At 41.4% G+C, this 14847-nt stretch overlaps 1 protein-coding gene across 1 annotated transcript; it reads left to right on the top strand.

The window, feature by feature from the left end:
- Nucleotides 1-2838: 2838 nt before the first annotated feature.
- Nucleotides 2839-14153, top strand: LOC121309177 (voltage-dependent P/Q-type calcium channel subunit alpha-1A-like; the record flags this gene model as incomplete). The annotated part of the gene is made up of 9 exons (XM_041242094.1): nucleotides 2839-2955; nucleotides 3113-3178; nucleotides 3461-3558; nucleotides 4018-4168; nucleotides 4258-4385; nucleotides 6131-6227; nucleotides 11672-11777; nucleotides 11973-12080; nucleotides 12522-14153. Coding segments are annotated over 9 exons (987 nt in total), but the record flags the coding sequence as incomplete, so codon positions are not given.
- Between the last annotated feature and the right edge of the window lie 694 nt (nucleotides 14154-14847).

Here is a 14847-nt window from a genome sequence, read left to right as displayed (position 1 = left end):
CTTCTCCAACTTCTCTTCCCTTCAGTGTCAACCAGCGCCACTGCTGGCAGCCCGGGCACTTTAACCCTTCGAATTGCAATTACAACTGTAATGCTGTTTTGTTCAATTACAATTGCAGTTACAATTATGCTGGGGTCAGTAAAAGCAGTTAGAAATATGAGAATAATTAACTTATAATTAAATCCATGTGTCACGGTAGACTGGTTTTTATTTATGCTGCACAGCCCCAAGACTCAGGTTCAACCAGCAGCAGACATGGTTCAAAAAACAGCAGCACAGCCAGAATTCACTAGTCAGCAGGGGGACACTGTGATAGGATTAAGCAAGGGTTAGTAAAGGGCAAAACAATCACTAAGGAAGGACCAGTGCATTAATTCCAGCTGCTTGTCTTTTCTGAGCATGTCCAGGACAAGAGCACAGTAATAACCTCCTCTCCCCTCCACACAGACACACACTTACCAAGCTATTAAAGCAAGGGGCTGCGTTATTACTGTGTCCTCTAGCTCAGTGTATTTACCCATAAAACAAGAAATTTATAAAATAACATTTCATTTTAAAAATGTAATCCTGTTCCCATTCTAATTCTCATAAACAGCAGGTATGCTGGGAACGTCCTTAACAGATACTGTAACACCACTTAATTGCCAAACAAATAATTAGGGTTGGATTTTTATAAATATAAAGTAACAAAAGTTCTAGATCTTGGCTTTTTGATTTGATATATTTAGTGTCATACAGTAAAACTGTGGGAGTGAAGTTAGAGTCAGGCTTTTTGTAAGGCTTCCTTTTTAAGCGTGTCTTAGAGCAGCCTGTGCATGCTTCTCTTAAACTAGAAACTAGTTAGAAAAGGAGTTTAAAATATCCACACCCTGACATGGATGGATGGACTGGGTTGAAAGACGGGGATCACTCACCCCCCCCACTAGAGGAGAAGGGCTGCCCATACGACCCGAGGAAACATACAATCAAACTGCATTGCTGCCTTCTCATGCGGCTTGCTGGTTTGAACAAATGACACCCGTGTTATACCTTAGAGATTCTGTCGCGGCCCATCTCCGTCCCACCACTCACACAGCAAGACCACAGACAGGAACTGAACTCTGTCCCCTTGGGACCCCTCGCACTGTGATCAAGCCAGGGACCTGGTCACTGCTTGGATAGGTGCATGACTCAGTAGGGGCCTGCCTCTCTCTCTCTCTCTCCATTCATTTTGAAACCAGTCAAATCTGCATGAAGACATAAAAGCTGCCTTCAGTTAGTCAACCATAAATGAATACATACATGCATACAAACATCAGGTCTCCCCTACATGTATGTTTTTAGTATATCGCATAACTCATGCTTAAATGTAATAGACCAAGATGTTAAATGCTCTGCTGCATCACACATTGAAACAGCAGTGGGTGCCATTGAGAAGTCCTGACATATGTTGGTTTACTGCACTGAAAGCCTATCACACACACAGTGTACACAATAATCCAGAACCCCCCTTGGTGTGTGGATATTTTGATTGCTATTTTGCCATACCGCTTCCTCTGTGCCTTCTTTCTGTGTGGAACAAGAAAAAAGCTGCATGCGTCTATTATTAGGGAGCGCATGCCCCTCCCCTCTCCTCTCTGCCCTCTCCGAGTTCAGTGTGCTACTATTAATTCAGCCGCTGTGTCCCTGCTTCCTGGCTAGGGGGCTCATGCATGCTTAGTGGAGTCAGTATGTTACGCTCCCTCCTCTAACTCACGACAGTGTATTGTCACTTTTTGGAGCTGGTTGGTGCAGCTGAAACTACCAGAGGATTAACAATAATTAAAAGAAAGAATGATCATAATAATAATGCTAATGACAACAAGAGTACATCGGTAAGCTCCCCATCTAGAGCCCATACCTGTTCCTTTTTTTTTTTTTGTCTTGTATTAGAAGAGTTAGTTAGCTAGTTAGTATCCCAGCAGCCCCTCAGTTGAAGCCAGCATCACTTATTGTGATGCTACTGCACGATTCTCCACTATGACGTTCATCCTGATGAATGAGCTGCCATCGTGACGTTGGGGAGAGCGAGGTCACTCCTCGATGGGTAGAAATCATAAATGCACCCCATTACATATCCTAATTGCATTCATAGCGCCCTAACATCCACAGATAAGCAGTCTGAAAGGTGAGATTCCCCAGTGTCGCTGCCCGTTTTCAGAGGAGCTGTACAGGTTTTTAAAAGCAGGTGGTGCAGCTTGAGATAGGCTTAGAAACACAGCAAGTACACCAGCACCAAAAACTATACACAGTCCCAGTAAAATATGACTTCAACATCATTTAAAAAAAGAACAGAGCCCCCTTCTAATTCCAAAACACCCTGCTGTGTGTGTCTGTCTGTCTGTGTGCAGAGAAACGGATGTTGAGTTCATGATGCTGTCATATTTTAGAGCCGGGAGCGTGGCATGTACATGGAAACGGCTTCTCTCTGTATGCGCATCTTACATGTGTGTGCGGACTCCATATTATTGTGGCTTGCTTGTCTCAAAGATCAGTGCATTTGGTTGTTTAAAAAACCTTAGAACGCTACTTTACCTGATTGGATGATGATTAGATATCTTTTGGTAGCTTTTCCTACTGTTATGTCTATTACTTGTTTTTTAAATGTATTTATTGATTATTTTATTTGTTTTGATTATTATTATTATTATATTATAATTATTATTATTATTATTATTATTATTATTATTATTATTATTATTATTATTATTATTTATATTATTATTTTATTATTATTATTAAATCTGCCAGTGGGTTCTGGCTCAGTTACGCAGACTGACGGCTGTCTCTCTCTTTGTTATAACAACCCTGTCTTTTCAGAATAACTTTATCAACCTGAGCTTTCTGAGGCTGTTCCGAGCGGCTCGGCTCATCAAGTTGCTGCGTCAGGGCTACACCATCCGAATCCTGCTGTGGACCTTCGTTCAGTCCTTCAAGGTACCCTGCCGCCCCTGTGTGCAGCCTCTTTCATGCAGGTCCACAACGCAAACAGCAGGACGCATTCTCACAGCTACTTACTCCCAATCACCAATGCTGTTTCTGTTGGTTCAGTCTAGCAGTGTGTTAACCAATGCTGTTTCTCTCCCCTCTCTAGGCCCTGCCCTATGTGTGTCTGCTAATCGCCATGCTGTTCTTCATTTACGCCATCATTGGCATGCAAGTAAGGCAATACTTCATCCTTCATACAGTATAGTGGCAATCTCAGAGTAGAACAGTAACACTTTACATTAGATTTTTAATTACTGTGCATTTACATAGTAGTTACTTAGTCAATACATGTGTACTTACACATAATTACAATGATAGTATGCATAGTTACAATGTACTTAGTGTGTAAATCTTTTTCCACGAAATCCCATCCCTTACCCTGACTCTAACCCTAACCCTAAACCCGGCCTGCCTGCCTGGGGTCACTCTGTGATTCTGCACTCTGTGTTCGTAGCTGTTTGGGAACATTGCCATCGACGAGCAGGAGGAGAGTGCCATCAACCAGCACAACAACTTCAGGACCTTCTTCCAAGCCTTGATGCTGCTCTTCAGGTCAGCGCTGTTCTCCCTTTTCAATACACACACAGGACAAGTACAGAACAGTGTGGCTCTGTACTGGACCTCCGATGGGAACTTTTTGTTTTAACAGTCTTCCCGAAAGATTTTTATTTGTTTGTTTGTTAAGGATACATTTTCTCTTATCTAGGGTACTGACTCCTAAATGCGTTCAGGTGCTTTCTACAACACCCTTAACCCTTTTAGCCCTGGCCAGGTACAGAACAGCTAACTGCAGTGCAGAAGTTGCAAATTGAACTGCAACAATTTAACTGAAGTAGTTAACACTTTAATTAAAAAAGAATGACTTCAGAACTCAGAGGAAGTGCGAAGGATATGCTGGTGTTATTCCTGTGGTACTCGGACAGAATTCATAATGAATTTGTGGTCATTATTTCAAAATGTTACCCTGAAGTGTTAACTAAACTGAAGTGTTCCCCTGATGTGTCCATGCAGGAGTGCTACGGGGGAGGCATGGCATGACATCATGCTGGCCTGCCTGGGAGGGAAGGATTGTGACGTGCGATCGGGGACGAAGGAGCCTGAGTGCGGGAGTGTGTTCGCGTACCTCTACTTCGTCTCCTTCATCTTCTTCTGCTCCTTCCTGGTAATCATGCCATCCCCAAAAAATCACAGCAGTGACCCCTAGCACCTCTGGTTACAGAACCTGTGTCAACTTGCTGTCTCCGTCTCTAGATGTTGAACCTGTTTGTGGCTGTCATCATGGACAACTTTGAGTACCTGACCAGGGACTCATCCATCCTGGGGCCTCACCACTTGGATGAGTATGTGAGGATCTGGGCTGAGTACGACCCTGCCGCCTGGTAAGAGCCTGCCTTCAACAGCCCTCTGCAGCCTGGCAGCCTGGCGCACACATCAACACATACTAACACACTCAGACATGCTCAAACTGGGATGTGCACAGACACATTCATAGACACACACACACGCACTGTAAACACACACAGACATACTCATACTCAGAATACACACATACCCCGGTCACGGCCACACACATATACACACATCTATCCAGATATGTTTACTCACAACCACACACACACACACACAACACATTTCCTCAGACAGTAGAGACACACACACACAGCACAGCACAGCACAGCAAGGAGTGAAGCTGTGCTTTCATCCTCCTGAGAAGAGGGAGACTTTCTGGCCGGGATCCCCCCTTGGAAATGAGACACACACATCTCAAGAGTTCTCTCCTCGTTAGATAAATACACCTGAAAATAACTTGGAGCGAATGAGCTCTTCAGTGTGTCTTCAGCGAGTTCAGCCAGGCAGCCCTGGCATCCTTCTGAAACAGCAGACCCTCTAAACATGGGATGGAGTGGCCCCACTTGGATTCCTCTCTGGCCTCCCTGCTGTGACTCCCATTGTCTCCCTCATTATAGCCACTCACAGACTCGGGAACTGTCTCATGGTCTTGTTTCTCAAGACCGCTCCTGGAATCTGCACACTGCATATAAAAAAAACTTATTCTGACTATTGCACAGAATAATTTATCAGGTATCTGTATTCCAGGGTCCAAATGCATGTGCCCCACTGTGCAGCCCTCGAGTCAGAACTGTAAGGGTGTGGTATTGCATGATGACGTATTACATTACATTAGATTAGACAGGGAGCCTGGGAGGGAGGGTGGCGCAGTGGACAGAATGGAGTCTTATGTATATTATATTATATCAGGGGCTTCTGTTTCTCGAGTTTTATTCATTTAATTTTTTCGGTGCTTCTTTTTTAGCTATTAGCGAGTTATAAGTAAATGTGTTTTTTTTCCTCGGGGCTTTTGTTTTTTATATACTGTATGAAATAATAGTTTTTGGTTTCCTTTGTTTTTTTTCTGTCTCAATATGTATAGTAAATCCTTCTGGTCACGGGCATATTCCTCTGGAGGGTTTTGTGTGTTTAGGCATTTTTTTTTTTACATTTCACCACAATTTGCAATTCTGTTTTAAATTCCACGAGCGTGTAAATACTCCCTCTATAGTACCGTAATACAGCTTTGAATCTAGCGAGGAAGAACGGCTTGTTTTAAATCTCGCAAGTGTGATACAATCCTCCAATAGAAATGTAGGAATTTGCTGCCACTCAGGAGGTGGTTTTAAAGTATTCAGGAGGAATCAACACGAGATACAAGTCAGGAAGGAGGGACATTGCCCGACTGCACTGGCAATTTCATTTATTCACAGAAAAAGGGGTCAAATCAACGTGAATTGAGTCACCATTTCCAATGTTTTTCTGGTGTTCATTGGATATACACCGAGTTCATTTGTTTTGTATGGGGGGTATCTTTTTTATCGATTAAAACCGAAAATCAGAAGCCCTAATTATATCATATCAAAGACAGTGTTGCTGCAGAGAATCTGGTGGGAGTGTAGAGGATTGGAAACAATAGCAGATTTACATTGAACTATTTTATATCAGGGACAGTGTTAGCGCAGAGGAGACAAAGTGTTGTCAAAGTGTTTCTGTAACATTGTTTGTGTTTTCGATTCTCCTCTCTCCTATTGTGTGTTCTCGTCTGCTCTAACTCCATGTGTTCTTCTTTCAGCGGGCGAATTCATTATAAGGACATGTACAGTTTATTGCGTGTAATCTCCCCCCCTCTCGGCTTAGGCAAGAAATGCCCTCATAGGGTGGCCTGCAAGGTTTGAATTCCACTAAAAACTTAAAAACCTGCTACAGCATCGAACGGAATGAATGTTGCTTTTTACTTATTTCGGTTTTTGTAATGCATTCTGACGGAAACTAGAATGTGGAGGACAATGCAGTGACCTAAAGAAGCATGACGGATTGTACTGACCTTAAAAAAAAAAAAAAAAAAAAAAAAACCTCGGCCATCTCTGCTTGCTGCTTAGCCAAGGCTAGGCATAATGGGTATAGTAGCGTGCATTGTTCCTGGGGGACAGAAACTGCATTGACATTAACTGCCATCCTTACACCACAGGCAGGGGGGCTTTGTCTTCTCCAAAGCCCTCCTGTATTTCTATGCAACAGACACCTTTTGCATAGAATTATTATATATATATATATAATTTTTTTTTTTTTTTTTTTTTAATACAAACAACAACAAAAAATTTAATTAAAATATCAGTTTTCTATCTATCACTGACAAGCTCCAAAAATAACCTTGTTTTTGTATTATATTTTTTTCTATCTCCTATATGTGTTTTTTTTTGTTGTTTATTGTTTTTATTCTTATTTTTCTGGGATCTTGCATCTTCCTTTTTTGGCTCACTAACGCTCCTGCAGTGGCCGCATCAGTTACAGTGATATGTATGAGATGCTAAGACACATGTCGCCGCCCTTAGGCCTGGGGAAGAAATGCCCTGCACGGGTTGCTTATAAGGTAGACTGACCCTGGCTGCAAACGCAGAGTTGTGTTCCTGTAGTGTTCCGTGTTTCACAGAGACATTCAGAGATCCATGGGAGGGCTTCTGGGGGTGGGGAGGGGGGCCCATGCAATCCATAGGAACAGGGAGGAGCTGAATGAAACCTGCTGTTTCTCTTCAGCACCTGGAACCCGTGCTACTGTGGCAGGCAGGCAGACAGGCAGATAGCCCTGACATCTGAAGCCAACAGACTATAACCCACACACTTATAAAAAAAACACCTGCATTGCTGCTGTGTGACCTTTCTATACCCAGCAGAGAACAGTAAATCAGCGAGTAGAGTACCCTGCTGAGAGAGCTGCTTGCAAAGCCAACTGCCTTATCCCTCGGTCTCTCAGTCTCTTTCCTACCTGTGGATTGCATAGCCACAGACTCTTCTTGTGTGATACGAACGCACTCATGTATTTATTTCAATATACTTGTTAGCTTGATAGAAGACTGACCACTAGGATTATTGTTATTAGTATTATTGATAGATAGCAGTGCCTTAAAAAAAAAGAGAATACATTTTTTCTAAATTCTCCAGACCGTTCAAAACTGCTACTAACTTTTCCACCTCTGCCTTTTTTCTTTTCTGTCAATGCAGTTCTAACATGTTTTACGGTCCCTCTTCCTCTCTACATGCTATACTGTGCCCAGTCTCCTCCCTGCATGCTCCACCTCTCACCTGATCACTGATCTCACTCTCCCTCTTCTCCACTCCGATGTGCTTGCCTGCTTCATTGTTACGAGACCTTCACTATACCTGTGCAGGAGAAAAAATAAACAACACTCAGTTCAGATGACATTATTTATTTATTTTTGTTTTCGCACAGAATTTCTTACTTTATGACAAATACTTATAGGCCATTATCGAGTGTGCTGCAGCATCACTCAGTGCCGGTTTCAGGGGCAAGCAGCGAGTGCCCGGGGCCCCAGCAGGCTAAGTTAGGTCATATAGTGAATTAAATGCATTCATAATAGTAACGCATATGTCACCATAAAGTGACACAGTCTAGTTCCTGACACTCTTTAATTTGATGACAATTGTTAATATAAAATGGTATCATAACCTTTTAAGAGGTATGCGTCGATAAATGAGGCCGACTGATCTTTCAGTTTGCATTCTGAATTGTTAAAGTGATTTGTTTATTTCTTATGTGGAAGTCATCCAATGTGCTGGTGGGAAGGGCCCACGCCTTAGCATCTGCCCGGGGCCCCTATGAGTCGAACGCCGGCTCTGGTATCACTGTATTCACCATTTGAATAAACCTAAAGAAGTTGCCTTCTTCTGAACAAAATGTATTGAGTTGAATTGAGATTCTAGGAATACGTTGTTTAGTTATTGAGTCCTTTCATCGTGTATTGAGATGCAGGGTCCCAGAGCTGCCCCAGTATCTTTGGAGGGTAGTATGTATATCAGAACGGACAGTGACTGGGCTCTTCATATTTACTGCACACTGCATACTGATTTCTTTTTTAAATTATAAATATTTGGTGCATTTTGATTTAGAAACCGGTTTCACAACACCGAGCGACTAAAACTGTATCTTGGAAACACCTTTCAACATAAAATCTGAATTACGTGTCAATCTCTTTTTCTGATTGTTTGAAAGAAGCTCTTTGTTGGTAATGGAGCAGCCACAGTACAAGTCATTATAGATCCATTCCTGATTCCATCTATTTTGCAAAGAAAAAAAACAGCTGCAGGGTGACTGCAATGAATCGGATTAAAACAGTGCTAGTGTCTCTCGTTTGTCTGTTGACTAAAGTGCCATATTTAAAGAGATATGTTGAATTAAAATGCTACTTGATTTTGAGAAATGACCACTCATCAATTTTTCATATATATATATATATATATATATATATATATATATATATATATATATATATATATATATATTTTTTTTTTTTTTTATTAAAGATGATACAAAGATTTAATGTAAATGGAGACTTTGACAAAAAAAATTAAGCAATGTATTAATTATTTGGATCCATCAATTATTGATAAATGTGTTAATCAACTGAACATAAAAGTGGATGAGTTGAATACTAACTGAAATGTATATCTGTTTAATACTTTCATGCATGGCGATAATAAATACTCTCTTCTAATCTTTATATGGGGATATATGGAAGACACAAATGCATGATAGCGTCTTATGAGGATGCCATGTTTTCCCCATATAAAGCAATGGAAAAAAATGTAAAACATTATCAATGAAAAATATATTTCTTAAGAACTACTTTTTTTTCAATATCTCATGCCTGAAAGGGTTAAATGTGGCACCTTTACTGTACAGTCCAAACCGTCAGATTGCAGTCAGTTACACACTGCTAACCTGACGTTACACTGAGGCTCCGAGGCAGTGCACTTTCTCTGCAGTTAAACTCAGGCTGTGTCTCTCTATACTGGGTTCTGCCAGCCTCCCTCCTGAAGTGTCCTTCCCTAAATCGCGCCCTGCTTTCACATGATGTGAATCACACATTGATAACAAGGACAATAAATTGAGGGCAACACATTACATTGGGTCTCTAAATACTGTGTATTCACATAGTCGTTACTCAGTAAATACATGTGCACTTACACAGTTACAATGTACTTAATGTGGAAGTCTTTGTGCACAATATAACCCCAACACTAACTCTAACCCTGACTCTAACTCTAACCCTGACTCTAACCCTAACCCTTACTCTAACCCTAACCCAACCCTGACCCTAACCCTCACCCCAACCCTAACCTAACCCTGACTCTAACCCTAACCCCAACCCCAACTCTAACTCTAACCCTAACCATTTTCTGATACAATTGTGTACTTGCATATATAGTGCAATAAGATTTACATGTTAAGTACACTGTAACTGTGCAGAATTATGTGCAAGTACACATGTATGTACTAAGTGAATACTATATAAACACATAGTGTAACACACTGTATAATAGAGTCACTTCATGTAAAGTGTTACCAGATTACAAAGAAAACAAAAGACCTATATACCGGTAAATCCCAGTGAAGCACAATCTTTGATTCGGGATGAAAGGGGTCAAGGGAACTGTCCAGGGGACATTGATTTCTGCACTCCCTCTATAAAAACAAACAAGTCTCATTTTGGTTTAACATTATTTTAATATAAAGCTTAAAGTAGCGGTCCCTCAGAATGATGGCTTTTTGTTTCTTGTCAGTATGATTTCATGCAGTTACTTGCTGTTGCTGTGTTTCCCAGGGCAGTTCCTTTCACGCAGCCTTTACCTGTATATTGTGTTTTGTTTTTTCTTCTGCAAGCTGCCATCAACACCCTGTCGATTCCCATCCCAAAACTATGACAACCATAGCTGGAGCGCTGTTACCCCCAAAGCCGCGCGGACTCGTTCAGAGCCCCATTCTCTAAAAGCGGCTCCACACAGGATGCGGTTCTTTATTTTGGACACAATCAGCTGTGTGGTGGTAGATTTTTCTCTCTTCTTTTTAAATCTCCTTGTCTTTTTCTCCTCTCCCCCTCTCTCTCTTTTCATGTCTTCACTAACTCTCTCTTTTTTCTTCTTCCCGCTAATAACACCAAATCCCTTTTTCGATACAGTGATAAAATCCACTTTTATACCATCTCATAGCCTTCAGCTGAACGTAGCCTCTTAATGCACTACCTGTGCCCATCTCCCTATACCACGTGGCCAGACCAGATAGTGAATGCTGCTCTTAGCACCTGTAGGATGCACCATTGCACTGAGAGCTCAGTTTCCCGGATAGCACTTTCTATAGCAGAGCTATGAATGAGTCTCTCATGTGTTATCCGTAGATGCTTTCTGTGTGCTGCTTGTCCTGTGGAGAGTGTCCTGGTCCTGCATGCCGCATGCCCGTCTCGCATGGTTGCCTGCCCGGCTCGTGACGTTCTGCATTGTGCAATAGCAACCCGGTTTGATGAAATGTCCTGTTCCGCTGTCTGTTTTGACAAAGATAATGCATCCTTTTTTTGTGATGAGTTCTGTGCCTGATGTTTTTTTGGTTTGTTTGTTTTTTTTACTTGAATGAAGAACAGTTTAAAAATAAATAAATACAAAAAATAAATTAATAAAAAACAATGAATTACTACTCACTGTTTTTAATTTATTTTATTGTAAAAAAGATGAACCTCGCAGGAAGAGCTCTGGAGCTCCATGCAGGCTGGGGGAGCTCCACTGGAAACAAGCCTTACTGCCTGTATTATTATTATTATTATTATTATTATTATTATTATTATTATTATTTTTATTAATAATCAAATTATCCAAAGCGACTTACAGAGACTAGGGGGTGAGCTATGCATCCACAACTGCTCCTACTAATGCAGTCACTTCCAATAGGATCTTTAACCCAGTTACACTGTTTACAAGCAGGGCAGCTTTCGAGAGAAGTTTGTAGCCTCCAGACGAGCCTTTAAAATAATCACGTACATATGGGGTCCCTAAGGGTCTCCCTTGGTAAAGGCACGTGGGACCGAAGGATGACCACTGAACCTTCCGTTCACCTGAGCTGTGTGGGGAATTGCTGCAGTGAGGGGAAAAATAATAACTGGACAAAATAAGGGTCAAATAACTGGGGATAAAATAATTGGGCACTCTACATTAAAAATAAAAAAGGAATGTGGTAAATGAAGACAGGCAGTAGAAACTTGTGCTGCTCCAGAGCTCTCTGTCCTGCTGCTTTGGTCCGATCTCACCCGCTCTGTTCCGCTCTCTACAGAGGCTGCTCAGAATGGATTTGCCTGTCGCCGATGACAACACAGTCCATTTCAATTCCACCCTGATGGCCTTGATCAGGACAGCGCTCGACATCAAAATAGCTAAGGGTGGGTATGCCTGGAGCCCCGACCACTGGGGTTACTTTCCTTTGTCACATTCGCACGTTGTTTGTTTGTTTTACAGTTTGAATAGATTTTACTTCTTTAGGAAAATATATGTGTTATAAATGCGACTGTGTTTGAAAGTGTGTTTGAACTGCATCTGTGCCCGCGTTCAAACGAGTGTGTTTGTGAAACAAACAGGAGGGGCAGACAAACACCAGATGGACGCGGAGCTGCGGAAGGAGATGATGGCAATCTGGCCGAACCTGTCTCAGAAGACACTGGACCTGCTGGTCACTCCCCACAAGGGTATGTTAAACACAGCCTCATTCCATCATCACAGGAACTGGGTAAAATAAGGCTCCTTTTATCATAATAACAATCACACTAAATGCAGATTCATTTTAACATAATAATAATTTCATTCTAATAATAATGATTATTTTAAATACAGGTTCATTTTATTTTAATAATTATTATTATTTTAAATACAGGTTCATTAGTTGTTTTCTATGTATCGTAACAATCATGGCCCTATTACTTGAACTGATGGTTTTGGTTGTATCCTTTCTCAGAATTTAAACAATATAATACTAGTCCAAACATTATGAATTCTGAAAACAAGTTTCATGAACAGGGCTGATGATCGTGATCCTTCTTTACATGATATATCAGAGTGTAATCGAGGTGTGCATCATTTGTATTGTCGTACCGGTCTAATTGTATCAGCTAACTTGTCTCTCCTTATAGCAACTTGTGACTTGACGGTTGGGAAGATCTACGCAGCGATGATGATCATGGAGTATTACCGGCAGAGCAAAGCCAAAAAGCTTCAGGCTCTCCGGGAGGAGCAGGTACTGCCATAGCGAAGCACACTCCGCAATCGCAAACTAACTCTGCATTCAGCAAAAAACCCACTGCGGCTGCAACAAAGACTCCCCTGCCAGCAAAGCAAAAGCAAAAGCAAAACCAAACGCAGGAATATTCTAGGGCAGCTTCATGATGTCAAACTCTTATTTTATTCATGCAGACGTTCTTGAAGTAGCTCTGTCTGAATTAAAGCCTTGTTAGCAGGGCCTGCACGGCAGTCTCACAGGTGAACTCCTGTCGTGCCAGAAACATTTTTTTCTGTCCGACTCGATTTGTTTGCTCTATAGTTTTATAGTTAAATAATCCTCCCTGATTGAGCCCATAATTTCATCATCTCAACAGCAGGGCCCACGGATCATAATGTTAAACTAAGGAAACCTCTGTATTGCGAGGAGCTTATTAAATATCCAACGGTACTACAGTATTAGTTTGAAGTGAAAACAAACATGAGGGTCAGCAAGGCTGTGATGTGTCTAGCAATACTGCAAACTTATTAGCAACCCCCAGAAACTAGTGTGACAGCCAGACAGTCAGCAACGACCCAAGCTTTGAAATTCAAGCCAAAATGATTACAAATTGTAACTCGTGCTTTATTTAAAGACTGTATAACACACATAGCAATGGGCCCCAGGCAGTGTATTTCTACTGGAAGTACCAGAGCCCTGCAGCAATACTGTACATATGAATCTGTGCAAAAGGTGATGGGACAATGGAGGTTTGCAATGACGCACACAGGTAGCCAGTCATGTTAAACACACGGAAAGTCACTTAATGCTGAAAGACAAAATGCTTTTAAAAATGACTCATCTTTTTCACAACCCAAACGGCGAAAGGCCAAAAACTAGCGTTTGTTGAAGATTATGTTAAAACAAAGCTAGGCAAAACTCCAACAATAAAACACGAAACCAACAAACCTCTACAGAAGCTACTGCAGATCATCAGTACATTAGTTTCTACAGTTCCTTAATTGTAAGATCCGGTACCTTTTCTTTACAAGGTACCCCCTGATTGTAACTATAGGATAGGCGTGACTGCAGCCTGTGCACCCAGCCTTCCAGTGGAGCATTACCCAGGTCTCTGTGCTGCTGTATCAGGCTTGCCTGGGATGGTTTGACTGTGCTGTGGGTAAGAGGTACAATACTTGTGCTTGATCACAGCTAAGTGCCAGTACTTTTCAGTTTGCAGTCTCAGGGGAGTCTTTGTTCCGGCTCTACAATGCATACCTGAACCTGCTGTGCTTCCATTCTAGCTTTCGACTGTACAGTACTCATCTCTCCCCCAATCCCTCTCCCTCCTCCAACCATAACTGTGAACAACCAACCATTTCTAGCAATAATCCTCATGGACTGTAGCCCTCCCATATATAACCCTTCCCTCTTTATCAGTGTTTAAAATAGATAGATAGATATCTTGTACTTAAGTTAAAACTGCCCACTGAGACTGTAAATATGTAGCTTGACAATGTGTAAACATTTAACTAAGAAATTCCATAAAGTAAATGACAAAAAGAGTGAGAACAGCTTTGGTCTAGATATATATCTATATCTATATCTATATATATATATATATATATATATATATCTATATATATCTATATCTATATATATATATATATATATATATATATATATATATATATATATATATATATATATATATATATATATATATACAGGGATCTGTATATATACATACACACAATCTATTCCCTGTTTACCCTTTGGAAGAGGCAGCAGAATGTGTAGAGCTGCTGTTGTATTGTGTGAACACGGGGGGTGTGACGTTTTGAACACGTTTGAGTCAGACATCTCGGTGGGGGCAGGACCCGAACGGAGTGCAGGTGACAGAGAGGAGCCTCCCTTTGGAACAAGCTGGGGCTTCAGAGATTCACACGCTTCTAGGAAACCCCAGAGCCCCAATCCGAAAGGCATTAGGCCCTGCATCACAGTGCCGCTCTCTGCTGGACTCTCGTTAATATAATCGCCCTGTCGTAAACAGCGGGTGTACATTAAAGATCTCACTGAAGAATTAAACAAGTCCAGATAAAATACTGGTTGTGTTGAAGAGCCAGCCTGTTGAAGGAGGGAGGCTCTGTCTCTCAGGTGTGAGGAATCAACCTGGCTACCAAAGCAAGGCTGATTCCCAAAGGGAACTTTCTCATGGCTCTGGATGGAATGTGTTTTTTCCGTTTTTAAGCAAAATAATA

This window comes from Polyodon spathula, unplaced genomic scaffold (assembly GCF_017654505.1).
Source record: "Polyodon spathula isolate WHYD16114869_AA unplaced genomic scaffold, ASM1765450v1 scaffolds_918, whole genome shotgun sequence".
Taxonomy (NCBI): domain Eukaryota; kingdom Metazoa; phylum Chordata; class Actinopteri; order Acipenseriformes; family Polyodontidae; genus Polyodon; species Polyodon spathula.
The sequence above is the reverse complement of the archived record's forward strand: the minus strand, read 5'-3'. Positions and strand labels throughout refer to the sequence as shown.